The following is a 13,893-nucleotide window of genomic DNA, read 5'->3' as shown; positions in this document are numbered from 1 at the left end:
CCCTTCTCTGTGTATGTGCAGTATCCCTTGTTTGTTCTATTTAGTATTTGAGCAGTAATCTAGGATGGGTCACATGACTGATTTGTAAGCGATCTCCTTTACAGACTGACTGCATCTCTGTAGTAATCTACCAATAAAGTGAAGTCTTCCATCAGCTCGAGAGTGTGCACTAGGTGCAGTGGACACGAGTCGGCGACCAACAGTGTAAATCCAGCTTCCATGTGAAATACCTTCAATAAACCAAGTGTACACTGTGTAGTAACAACTGTGTTTGTCCATTGTTCAAGCAACACATAACGTAAAGAATATAATCTACATAACCAAAGTTGAAAGTTACCAAAAATAAAAAACAGGTTGGTGCAGAAGCTTATAACATTTATATCTGGGTTGTTAGCACATAGTTTGTACGAGTGTTTTTATCCCTTGTTCTTTTTTTGTTTGACATTCTACTACTGCTCTTGCAGCTGGATAGTGCATTTGGCATATTTGAATTTTACAAGTGTTGTCTAAATGTCATAAAATGGTTCTCTTATTTCAAGGAGGACCATTTTGGTGTGAACTACTCTTCACACTCAGGAAGGCCAACTGGCATTGATGAGCATCATTTAAATGTTTAATCCATGAAGATCCACATTGGTGTACCCAATAATAGGCAAATGTGATAAACTGCAACCATTTAACATTCTTGTAAAGTTTGTATTTAATGGGCAGCATTCAAAAGTTGCATTAGTGGTAAAATTAATGTAGTACTTAACAATTAAATGATAATTCAACAGCTCCCCATCCATATTCTTGTAAGTTCATATGTACCACATGGAACTGAAACCTATGTTTTCACCAGCCAATAAGATCTGCCTTAGAAACTATTGTATGTTTCAGTGAGATCACTGTCTTGAATCCAGCTATTTTCATTTGCTATGAGTATCGTAGTTCTCTGTAGCAACACAGCGATATGAAAGAAAATCTTCACATAACGTAAAAGAGTTGTCAGAATCAGTTCATTTACCCCAAAAGTTCATTGCAAGTTTGGAATATTAGCTCCAAATTATATTCTATAGCTTGCTCCCGTGTTTCCTCAGAAATAAGATTTCTCAATATTAAACAAAATCCTGTCTTTCAAGGCCATAACATTACAAGATGACCTTAATGTTAAGTTGAGAGAGGAGGAGAAGTATTGACGTACTAAATTTTCATTTTATTACAAGTAAATTCAACTGCAGCATTAGATACAATAAATTTTTATTTAAATATAATTTTAAAAAGTACTGCTTGTTGAAATGTCACTTTATTCTGTACATAAAATCTTTGACATAAATAAATAAAATATTTTATGAAAATTTTTCCTCTTATCGACATATCACTTAAAAATTATTTACTTCAATATTAAATTGAAGTCACACTGTTGTACGGTGAAAAATCTGTAAACTGAGTAGCTGAATATCACAAGCGGACTTGTCTTGGTCAGGATGAAATTGATATTCTATTGTCATTGTTTTGCACTATTTTCATTGGTAACATCCATTTCTCTAAAAAAAAAAAAAATACAAAAACTGAGTTTTTCATCATAAAAAGTTAAAGTGGCTTTCAAAATTGGAGTCCTAGCAGTGCAACCCACATCATTAGCTTGATGTCTACCAGATGAACCTGTAACAGTTCAAGATCAGAATAATTTGACTCTTGAAAACATTGTAGCTGCAGCAGCTCTTATTCAGTGAAGTTAGATACAAGGTGTTAGGTGATTTTGTGCACTTTTTTTACAGGGGGGGGGGGGGTTAGTAAATTCTGAGAAGCAAATTGCAACAGTAACTGAAAAAACTCCATAAATATACACATCAACCAGAAAAATCAGAAAAAAAATCCTCCACAGGGAAAAAAGGCGAAGGTAAGGACAGCATGTAAACTGCTCAAAATATTTACTTTGGACAGGTATTTCAATGTCAGAAATGTTAAGAGGTTTATCTAAGAAAATAGTTAAAAAAAAAAAAAAAGAAAAGAAAAAATGTTTATTGGGTGTCATTTTACAATGTTTTCTAATCACAGGCCTGAAAAATTGGCAGTTTTAACAGAATCGTTATATGCTATTCTATCATAATGACTTTCATAAGGGTCTTCAAAATTCTACACTCCAGTAGAAACTTGAGATGGAAATGACAGAGAAGAAAAGTTTGGTGCAGAAAGGGATGCCTCTACATCCCATTAGCTGACAATTAAAACATGTATTTAACATGTCGGGAAAGATAGATTGCTACTTACCATAAATATGACACATTAAGTTGCAGACAGACGCAATAAGCTTTTGGCAACAGCACTCATCAGTAAAAGAGAAACACACACCATTCATTCACACAAGGAAGCACACTTCACACACACATTACAACCAACACCAGCAGCTCGGGTCCAACTGACAGAATCTTTCAGTATTCAAAAGTTTATCAACAGATTTGGTTAAATCCTGAAACTACTTCAACATATTGCTGGACTCAAGAGAAGCTTAAAGCTGTCTAATAATGTTACTTGCATTATATTTAATAAAATTAGAACTGTTGATGTTTCATGATGTGATTCCATATAGCAGGCTGTTAATGGCTGTTGGATAAAATAAAAATATCAATTTTTTGATAATGTACTGAAGTTCCTGACAAGCAGTGCATCAGAGAATGTAACTAAGACTGGAATAATCTTCCTACTAACAGGTTGCTTGTTTCTGCCTTCAGATGAAGATTTTTCTCTCATTAAGAGAGGGGTACGGGTGGGAGTGGTATGGGGGGAGAGGGGGGAACTGGAGGGGGGGGGGGATTAATATCCTAATATACACATGAAGTATTTGAGAAATACAGACCACTTAAGTTGAGTGGAAAAGATTGCCTGTCCCAAGGTTACACAATACTGGTAAAACAGCATTAAAAACAGCAAGTCAGCTTCGCTTCAGACTAATAGCCTATGGTAGAGCGCGCACAGAATAATGTGGCCAGTAGACAAGCAATCGGCAGAGGATACGTGGGGAGAGCAGTAGTGGTGGAGGTTAGGGCAGATGCCATAGTAGAAACTCCAAGTACTTGAGGGGAAGTGCCATTCTGAACTGAGGCCTACGCTCACAATTTTTGTAAATATTAAGTGTAGCCCCTCCACACCCCACTGCATAGTGACCACTCCAAAATATCTACTGTCACATCTACTTTAGTGAGTATTTACAAAGAATTCCACTTAAAATGCAACAAAAAGCAGTGATTTATTTTAATGTGGCTTGTTAACCATTTTTAACTTTCAGAGAAGCGTCATGAGTGGCGAATTTTGAGCAAAACCTACATTTCTCTTGTTGCCATGTTAACATTTGCTTCTTTTGCCAAAACACAGCTGAGATTACTCGACTGTCACCTCACTAACATGTTGTGCAGACACAATTGTGGGAGAATTCTGAAACCATGGTTTATTAAGTGAGGAACTGATGAAAAGTTAAGATCAACAGATTAAAGCTATCATTTGCCAAAATCTCATTTTGATTTCACAAATTGTTTATTAAATTTGAAGAATGTTGTGGATATGTCATTCTGGCTTTATTATTGGCACGTGCAATCACAAATGAGTGTGCTACTTCAGATCAATTTTCTTGCGATTGGTGACAGAGATCACCATTCAAGTCAAAAGAAAAACTCAGTATGTTAGCTAAATTTGATTCATGGCAACATATTATGTAATAAGCACCAAATGCAAAATCATAGCAACCCCTATTTTTCATTACAAACTTTTTCAAATTTCACTCACTGTCTTACTTAAATGCAAATATCTCAATAACTACGACCATTAATATTAATGACAGGCACATGAACATGAATGTGACAAATAGAGCAATAAGGAATGCAAAAATGAAATTTTTTACCAAATAGTTTCTGTAAAATCATTTGAGAACATTTGTGGGGCATGCAGCTTGATTCTGTCATTGCTGCACATAGCTGCCTGGCTGGAAGTTGGCAATGTCGGAGTCCCCTTCAGAACAAACAAATGAACTCTTCCAGTGCTTTGGACAAAAACTGGTTACTGCTCATCACCCAAAGCATCCAGTGCAGACTCTCCGTTACTTTTCTAGAGAACTAGGATGGGAACATTTTAGTCAGGGGAGAACTTATGTATACTTATATCAGGGCAAAGTGGCAAATCTGTAAAGCAAACTGTGCATCTGTATATTCCTGTCAGTATGCCAGTAATGGCTGTAGAAAATCAAGAGGTTCATTGGCTGTCTTAAACTTGGAGAATCTGCGAGTGTCACCTTTGAAAAGCTGTAATAGGGCTAAGGGGAACATTTCTTATAAAGAGCACGAGTTTTTCACTGGCACAAATCATTTTTGGAAGGCCAAGAACATGTTGAAAATGAATCTCGCTCAGGAAAACCATCAACTTCAAAAACCAAAGCAAACATCAGAAATGTGCATGCTCTTGTGAGATCAGACCAACATTTAACAATAAAGATGACAGGTGACCTGTTAAACTTTAACATTTTCACCATTCATCAAATTCTGACCGAAGTTTTGCATTTGCGAAAGGTTCGTGTGAAAATGATGCCGACAAACTTCACAACTTAGCAGAAGTACAATCAAAGACAAGTTTATTGATCTTCTTCATAAGATTGCCAATGACGATAAATGGTTCAGCCATGTGATCACAGGTGACAGATGCTGGATTTTTTTAGTATGATCCTGAGACAAAGCGGCACAGTGAGGAGGGGCACACTGAGACATATCCTGGGAGGAAAAAGCTCGAATCAGCAAACCAAAGCTCAAAACAATGCTGATGTGCTTTTTTGACAGTAGGGGTACTGTGCACAAAGAATTTGTTCCTCCATAGCAAACTGTCAACCAAGGGTTTTACAAAGATGACCCCAAAAGGCTCAGCAAAAGGGTGAACTGAGTAAGACCGTACACTGCAGGCAAGTGGATGCTGAATCACGACAATGTCCCATATTACACAGCCACTTCCATCACAGAATTTTTTACCTCAGCAGATATTTCTGTTGTTCTACAGACCTCGTATTCACCTGATCTGTGCCCTTGTGGCTTTTTCTTCTCCTGAAATTGAAAAAGTCTTAAAAAGACATCATGTTGGCTCTCCGGAGAACACTCAACATAATGTAACCGACATGTTAAATTCCATACCAGTTGAAGCTTTCAGTGCTGCTGCCAAGACTGGAAAAGACTCCAATTGGTATATAGCTGTTTTAAACAGGAAATTATTGTTGCTTGAAAAAATAAAAGCTTTGGTAGATAAAAAATTAGTTCCATTACTTCTCTCACACACCTTATATATGCTTTTCTGTAAAAGTAACTAAATTTTGAAATGCATTTCTGATGTTTTTAATGTAATACACAACTTCAAATGATACTTTAATATTACTTTGTCATATAGAAAATCCCTGCCTTAAGAGGGATAAACTAATAAGTGTGTGTTTACATCATAAGTAGACACATGTATAGCTTGGTATCAAAAGTGGACACACACACACACACACACACACACATACACACACACACACACACACACACACACACACACACAAGGGAAGGGGGGCAAAAAGAAAAGAAAAAAGAAAGAAAGCTGCTTCCTGATTTCATACAAACAGCGTATGTCTGCCTCTGACATTCAGCTACTCGTACACTTTCAATGTCATTAACTATTTGTGATTATTTTAAGTCATTATTTGTACTTTTATTGATACAAAGTAAATGGGAAACACTTATAAAAACACGAGTACTCCTTGGAATGTTCATGACTTCTGTTATGACAGTCACTGTTGGCTGTTCTTTAAGTTCACCAGAACAATAAGAATTGACTAATTTGCCATCTCTGTGGTTCACATGTAATATATACAAAATTTTCAAGTAAATTGTATGCATGTAAAACAGCACTGCATTTTGCAAATATGTGATGTGCAATATCCCAAATTCACTTTTGCTCCTTCTTCATTCACATTACTTCTACGAATCAGGAGAATAACAGGAATTGTAAAACATAATACTTAGTGTTCTACCTTCTATCTGTACCGAAATGTAGTTAACTACAAAACCAAGTACAAATGAAGCACTTCCAATCACAAACAATCACTATGTAATAATTATTTCTTGCAGTAAGGCTTTGGAACATTGTGGATCACAAAATACAACAAATCTTATATTTCCAGATAGTATTCCAAAATGACACTTTGAATGTTATGCATGTGCAAAATAAGAAAATGAAAACAATTATACCAGTTGAACAAATAACACCGAGTTGTACAGTAATCCTCACAATTTAAAACAATACTATCTATTTTTTTATACTCTGACTGTTAAGATAATGCTGGAAGTGTGCTGAAAGAATTTTGGTTTTCTGCAAGACAACTAAAACATTCACCAAAGACTGAGCATTCTAAACAAAAAAGAGAAGGCTTGGCATACATTCTTATTCTTGAACACAAAAATTGAATCTGTATATCCAAATTATGTTTATGTAAAATGTTCTTTATTTTCTGGATAGATGTTATTGAAGAATTGAAAATTAATCTTACTGTAGCTACAGGCAAATTGCCTGTTTATTCTAAGGAAGCAATTAATCACAGATTTTAAATATTTTTGAAAAACCACAATTTGGTGCAATTGCTATATGCCATTTGTTTGTTACAATTACCAGTTTTTGTCGAACAACACATCATCCTTACGCATGAAAACTGACACTTACATGCCATGCAACCAAAAACAATCCTTTGTACCTAGATCCATACTATACATGAACTGTGTCACAATTACAGAATGCAAAAAAGTATCCAATTTATGCATTAGGCAAAATGTTAGGGTAAAGCACAAGGCCAAACTGAGAGAGTATATTTTTGGAGCTTTGTGTCCTTTTTTGCGCAATACTTCTGGTTGGAGGACTACGACATGTGTGCCTTGTTCTTCAGGAAAATTTCAATCCAAAAGTGCACACTGAAAGTGTTAGTTGCCCTACTAAACAATGTGGCCTGGTTATAGGAGGGCTGGAGTATCTGTATTGTTAAAGAAAGCACCTGCAAAGATACTTTAGTTTTCAAAGAGTTGGTATTATTTGCAGCAGAAGTTGCTAAAAAAATGATAAAAAACCTTAACTTGGTATAATATCTGCATATAGACAGATATAACAGGAAAAAGAACAACCATGGTGGCATAAACCACAGCCAGGGTACAAGTGAGCAAAATTATGTCACAACTTTGAACTGGGAGTCATGAAGAATATTTCTTCATCTGATAAAGTATGCAAATAAGTCTGCAATAACTGCACTTTGTCACTGAGATAAAAAATGTCCAGAACTAAAAGTGCTTTGTCCATTTCTAAATTAGGTGTGAAATTTATTTTTCTTAGCCAAGAGAATTATCACTGAACACACACACACACACACACACACACACACACACACACACAAACACACACTTGGACATGCTAGTTGCTGTCACAACTAGTAGTAGAGAGCTCATTTTCCAAGATGGGTCCTGTCCATGTCATCATATGAATGTCAAATAGTATGTACACTGACATCTGCCAGTTCAACAAATTGGTCACACAATTTCCACACACAATATTGCTGTATGTAGCCACCCAACTCGCTAGATTTCCCAATGGGGGAATTGCTTTCTGTATGGTTTCTTTAATGATGAATCAAAAGTACCCAGAATATCACTTTAGACCTGGTGAAGCAAGTTAGGCATCTTGTTTTTCTAATATTACATAGTGTGATCACTTGGAGGACACCTAAGGTTGAACACTGGAAACTTCCATCTTTGATATGATGGAAACAACTTAATTCATGAACGGTCTCCAAATAAATACAACTTTATGGAATTACTAAACAATATTAATGAAATCAACAGTCAAATCATGATGATGTGTTACTGCAACGTCTCAACAAGGTAGAAAACTCATCAAAATGTTGCGACGACACAGTGCCACAACTCAGCTGATAATCCAAGATTCCATAAATGAAATACACCAAGACAGCCTGCATTCACACCAAATAATATGTAATAACTTTGAAGATAATGTAGGCAATTTCAGATGCCTAAACCCTTACAGTATGTCTACATTACTATGGATAAATCCACACACTTCTACATAACCCCAGACAAATTGAGAGGAAGCATATAACAACAGCTTTTAAACAAAAGATATAAAATAAAGATAAATATGGTAAAACAACTGCAAGCAAATAATACAAACAAAACATACTGAAATAATACAAATAAAACATACTGACATAAATCACAGCACAAATACAAGTGACCAAGATACAAAATGGTGTAATCACAAAATTTTTCACAACAGCATATGTTAATAAAAATTGTTAATGTGCAGTCTTTGTCCATTTACTGTTTTTGCTCATGCTTTCGAAACTTATTTGTATCTTCCTCAACATCAGTAGAAAAATTTCAGTTGTTGAAACATTACTGACTTTCTACACATTCTTCTACCACTCATTCAGTTGCCTTTGGCAGCAGCAAAGTTTACCACACTCTGCATTTGCTGAGAGGCTAATTCAGTAATGGAGAAAATTGCACTACATCCGTCTACCTTGTGGTGTATAACAGTCTGTTCAGTCACATGGTGATAAACTTACACTCTCTCCGTATATTTTTAAACTCTTGATAGCAACAACTCTGAAAAGGCATAAATTGTATATAGAAAATCTCTTCTCATTACATTTGAGACTAAAATGAGAGAAATTTCCATCCTTACAGTAGACCAACCACCTAAAACCTTAACTTGAAATAAAATTCAGTTTTCTAGTCATATCTGAAACAAATTGCAGAGGTGCATAAGATGATTACTGACTGTTAAAAGATCAATATATTCAGCATAACTACAGCAGTTCCAAACAGAGTGATGATGTTATACATATTATTTATGTAATGCAAAGTTAGATTTCATAAAATATTTCTATATCCATTATAAAAATCAAATGTCAAATGACAGACAGAAAACACTGAAAGAAGTAACTGATTTGCACATTTTATTTTCTAAACATGTGACAGCACAAAGCAGGCATTACCTTTTCTATACCATAAAGACATGACCCAAAAATAAAGTGTAACTCAAGAGACAAGCTACAGTACTTCTTTCATCAGCACTTTCTGTTTAGTGTCATTTTCGTCTATACCTGCTACCACGGAAAATCTTTCTCTTTCTACATGATACATTCAGTTACTGTCATAAACATTTTGTTACCAACTGGAGTCTAGAAAACTCACAACAAACACAAAATAAAGTGAGTCACTTTGAATACTGTCATGTCAAACATCCATCAACATTGCTGACATTATTGGTATTAGCATTCTGAGGATCTATCAGCTCGGCCAGAATTTTAGTCTGCTCTTCTGCAGCTGTCAGTCTCACACGAACTAAGCTGAATATCTCAATTACTTGGTAGAATATGTTATTCAAATTCTTTGATGACTTCCATGCTATTTTCAAGAATGAGAAATCCTTCTGGGATTCAAATTCAACATCTGCATCCAGTTTCTGCAAAAACAAAAATATCTGTCATAAACAGATTAAAAAATACAAACAAATTTGTAAATTATAATTCACATATTTTATTGGACAGTAGGTCAAAGGAGTTATGTTAATATGAGAGAGAACTAATTTAAAATATACCTACTACACAGTCAGGGCTTGCAGTCACTGGCAAACATGTTACAGAAGATTGAGAGCTGTTCTTTAAAACAAACACTCAACTTCTGAAAGAATCTACTTGCCAGTCTACAGTTAGGTTTTACTCTCTGTGATAAATCAGCCACAGTTTTCACATACATTATTATATGGACAGTATAACATGATGGTTTTAGGTGATGAGTGTTTTGAATTATGGTTGTGTAAGAGACCTACAGAGATTGGACCTGAGCTACCATTGGCAACATCAAACAAACAACTGTGCCACTAAATGCTTTGTGTACTTCATTTTGCTGTGTGTTTTACACTGCTCATTGTTTTCTTTTCAACTTTGAAAAATGTGAAGACACTAGTCCTGGTCCGTCATGCGGTATGAATGTGATGTCAATGATGCCAGAAAGGATCGGCAATCCGTATGATCATGTGTCAGTTCCGGTTCTGCAAATGTACAGAACTCTGATGTAGGGTGGCAGCCCTGTGAGAGGAAGGCTGGGCTTGTTCCCCCAACTGCTCCTCTCCTCTTGGGCAGTCTAAGTTCTTGTTTGTTCACACTTGCAGCCAACGGCCATGATATAGTGTCTTCAATGAAACTCGTCTTGCCAATATTGTTCAAATGTTACATTTCTCTTTCTTGCTGACTTTAAAAAAAACATGCATTAATACATTTAAAAAATTCATTTTTAAGAACACAGTATACTGATGCAAAACTGTGATATACTATTTCAATAATTTATTAAGTGCTAAAGTTTTTTCGTAACAGAGCTGAAACTTCTTAGAGACATTACAAAACAGAACTATGCTTCTTAAAAACATTTTATCCCTTTTTTACTAACTCCCTCTATTTTTATTATCTTCCAGATTTTCCCAGCCCTTGATGGATTAATTCCTGATCACATGCTACAACAGGTATGTTATTCATTGTTTTCGAAACCTAAAGCCCTTTTATTACAAATTTGGATACAATCTTAATATACAAAGATTCAAATTTCTTGCTGAGTATTGTGACTGATGTGTGTGTGATACTTGATAATTTCAACTGTGAACTATGTGGGAAGAATAGCCTTTAACAGGCATTACAGTTATGAGGTCACATTCCTTGACTCCCACATTTTTGCGTTTCAGTTTCAAATAAAACACTCAAACTACTTATGTCATACAATTAACGGCAATAAAATTTGACACGAGCAAAAAGAAAGGAAAAATTATTTTTAAATCACTGTACTGATGTAATTCCACATAAATGAAGCAAAATGAAATCGGCTACCAAATCAATCAAGCAGAAACACTCATAACTACAACATAAGCAACATAAAACAATGTAAATACACACACCCAATACAATGAAAACAGTACACGATTTCATGTAGTATTACTGTTTTACAACCAGAAAGAGTAAGAGCAAGAGATTTTAACAGACTATTTGTCCGATGCGGTGGAACAGGCAACACTCTTTATGGATCACTTTATGGGGAACAAATATGAAAAAGATGTTCAAACCACTCCTTCTCTACAGACAGTATGTAGGGCCACAGTCTGTTACCTTCTGAACCTAATTCATTACCACTGCAACAGGCACTGAATGACTACTAAATGACAATATTGAGTTACATTTGAATGCCCTGCTAGAATGTAATCAGGAGTTGAACAGATTGTAATGACACTAGGCACTGAGACACAGAAGCATTCGGGCCTGGGGTGAATCTGCTTTGAGCACAGCTCTTATAACTTCAGCACTGTTCACATATCTCACCAACTGCTTTGGACCCTGACAGGCTAGGGTACCATGGATAGGGTTGTGCCAATCCTGCTGACATGGGAGTTTCTGAGAGGTCAGTATTACGGCTTTATCAGCCATCAGCTTTTGTTGGTGAAGCACCAGGAGACTATCAAGTCATATATTTTAAAAAAATCTACTCACCAAACAGTGGCAGAACACACACACATAAAAGACTGTTGCGATTGGCAAGCTTTTGGAACCAATGGCTCCTTCAGGTAGGAGGGTTGAAGGAAAAGAAACAAAGGCAAATTAAATAATTTCATCAATAATTGACAGTTTTCATTGTTGTAAGTCATATACTTAGCTTTTATTGTTGTCTTCATAGTTTAATCCTTCAATTCTTTGCATTTTTTGTGTGCTTGCAGAGTTTAATTTAAAAATTCACGGCATATTTTTGTATTTGAGGGGTGTAATATTGCATTTTAGTATGGGAATGTGTACATTCACACACAGAGTCTGTAACACATTAGTCATTTGTTTGTTTCTTCTGGACAACCAGTAACTGTTGACCACAGCTCAATCAGCTACCAGCCTGCATTGGTTAAGCTACAGGGGACTAGCAAGGTACATATTTAGCTCTTTCTGTCTGTTTCATAGTTCAATTCTTAAGTTAGTCTACATCTACATTTACATCTATGTGATTACTCTGCAACTACAAAATGTAAGCTTTCATGGCCGGAAATGTCACAAATAATAAAATGTTCTGGGCTATTATGCTGTGGTCGAATGGAATTCACCATCTATTGAGGACATTTTCAAGGGGGATCATAGCTTCTTTTCATGTCGGATTCTCACTCTAGCCCACTACTGACTAGAGCAAAATACCATTTCTGCACAGTGGTGTGACATCATATGTTTTGAATATGTGAGCACAACTGGCTGTTGCTGACTGCCATTGTCCACTGTTGCTGTCACTCCATGGTGGAAGACTAGTGCACATCATCTTCAGCACCAGAATCCATTTATCATTCAATTTCACACCCTCCTCCTTCCTATTGAAACTCCTGGAGTGTTTTACAATCTCTATTGCTTCTCTTTATAAACTTTCATAGTGTCTACTTGTACCTGCCAGTACTTGAGTCCTATCAAAGTGGATGTGTTGGTCTCCTGCCTACAAAGCACGTTCCGCAACAGCCCACAACATTTTATTAATTGTACTCTGCAACTGGAACTTAAGCACCTGGCAGAGGGTTCTTTAACTACATTCAGTTTGTTTCTCTACCGTTCCACTCCATAACAGTGCATGAGGGAGGGGGGGGGGGGGGGGGCAAATGAACATTTAAATCTTTCTATGTGGCTTCTGATTTCCCTTATTTTAATACAATGAGAATTTCTCCCTATAAAGTGGGTGCCAATAAAATATGTTCACATTTAGAGGAGAAAGTTGGAGAATGAAATTTTATGAAAAGATCTCACAGCAACAAAAAATGATCTTGTGTTAATGATTGCCATCCTAACTCATTTATCATATCTGTGACATGCTCTCCCATATTTTGCAATAATACAAAATGAGATGCTTTTCTCTAAACTTTTTTGCTGTCAAACTTATTTGGTAATGATCCCATACTTAAGTTGTTAGTAGTTGTAATTTTTAGGTATCTAGTCGAAATGACAACCTTTAAATTTGCATTATTCATCACGTAACCAAAATTTATCATGTAATCGAAATTTAACAGATTACTTTCTGTACTCAAGTGAATGACCTCACACTTTTCCTTATTGAAAGACAATTGCCACTTTTTGCACCATTCAGATAATCATATCAAAATCATTTTGCACTTCATTTTGATCTTCTAATGATTTTACTAGATGGTAAATGACTGCATCATCTGCAAAGAATCTAAGAGTGTTCAGATTATCTCTTAAGTTGTTTATGCAGATTACCAACAGCAGATGGCCTGTAACACCTCCTTGGGGAATGCTGAATATCAATTCAGTATTACTCAATGATTTTCCATCGATTACTACGTACAGTGATCTTTCCGAGAGGAAATCACGGGGCTACTCACACAACTGAAGTGTTACTTTATAGGCACGCAATCTGATTAGAAGTCTCGTAAGGAACTTTGTCGAAAGTCTTCTGGAAACCTAGAAATATGGATTCAATTTGAGATCCCCTGTCGACAGCACTCACTATTTTGCGTGAATAAAGAGCTAGTTGTGTTTCACAAGAATGATATTCTCTGAATCCATGCTGACTGTGTGTCAATAGACCATTTGTCACCTTTGAGGTAATTAATAATGTTCTAAAATCCTACTACAAATCAAATCAGTAATATTTGTCTGTAATTTCGCTAAGTATAGGGCTTTTGTATCAGCATATTCTGAAATAAATCTTATTGGTATGCTAATTGAACTGGAAGCCTTAGTTTTATTAACTACTCTAAGCTACTTCCTACACAGAGAATACTACTTCTAAGTTAATCATGTTGGCAGTAGTTGTTGATTTGAAT

At 35.8% G+C, this 13,893-nt stretch overlaps 1 protein-coding gene across 1 annotated transcript in view; it reads right to left on the bottom strand.

Moving 5' to 3' along the window:
• Positions 1-1,269: 1,269 nt before the first annotated feature.
• Positions 1,270-13,893, bottom strand: part of LOC126175322 (DIS3-like exonuclease 2) — a 236,843-nt gene continuing 224,219 nt past the window's right edge. The window contains exon 15 of the mRNA XM_049922033.1: positions 1,270-9,513. Coding sequence (XP_049777990.1) covers positions 9,280-9,513 — 234 coding nt within the window. The 3' untranslated portion in view covers positions 1,270-9,279. The remainder of the gene's footprint in view (positions 9,514-13,893) is intronic.

Source organism: Schistocerca cancellata, chromosome 3 (assembly GCF_023864275.1).
Source record: "Schistocerca cancellata isolate TAMUIC-IGC-003103 chromosome 3, iqSchCanc2.1, whole genome shotgun sequence".
NCBI classification, from domain to species: Eukaryota; Metazoa; Arthropoda; class Insecta; order Orthoptera; family Acrididae; genus Schistocerca; species Schistocerca cancellata.
Note: the sequence above shows the minus strand (reverse complement) of the source record. Positions and strands in the feature narration are given on the sequence as shown.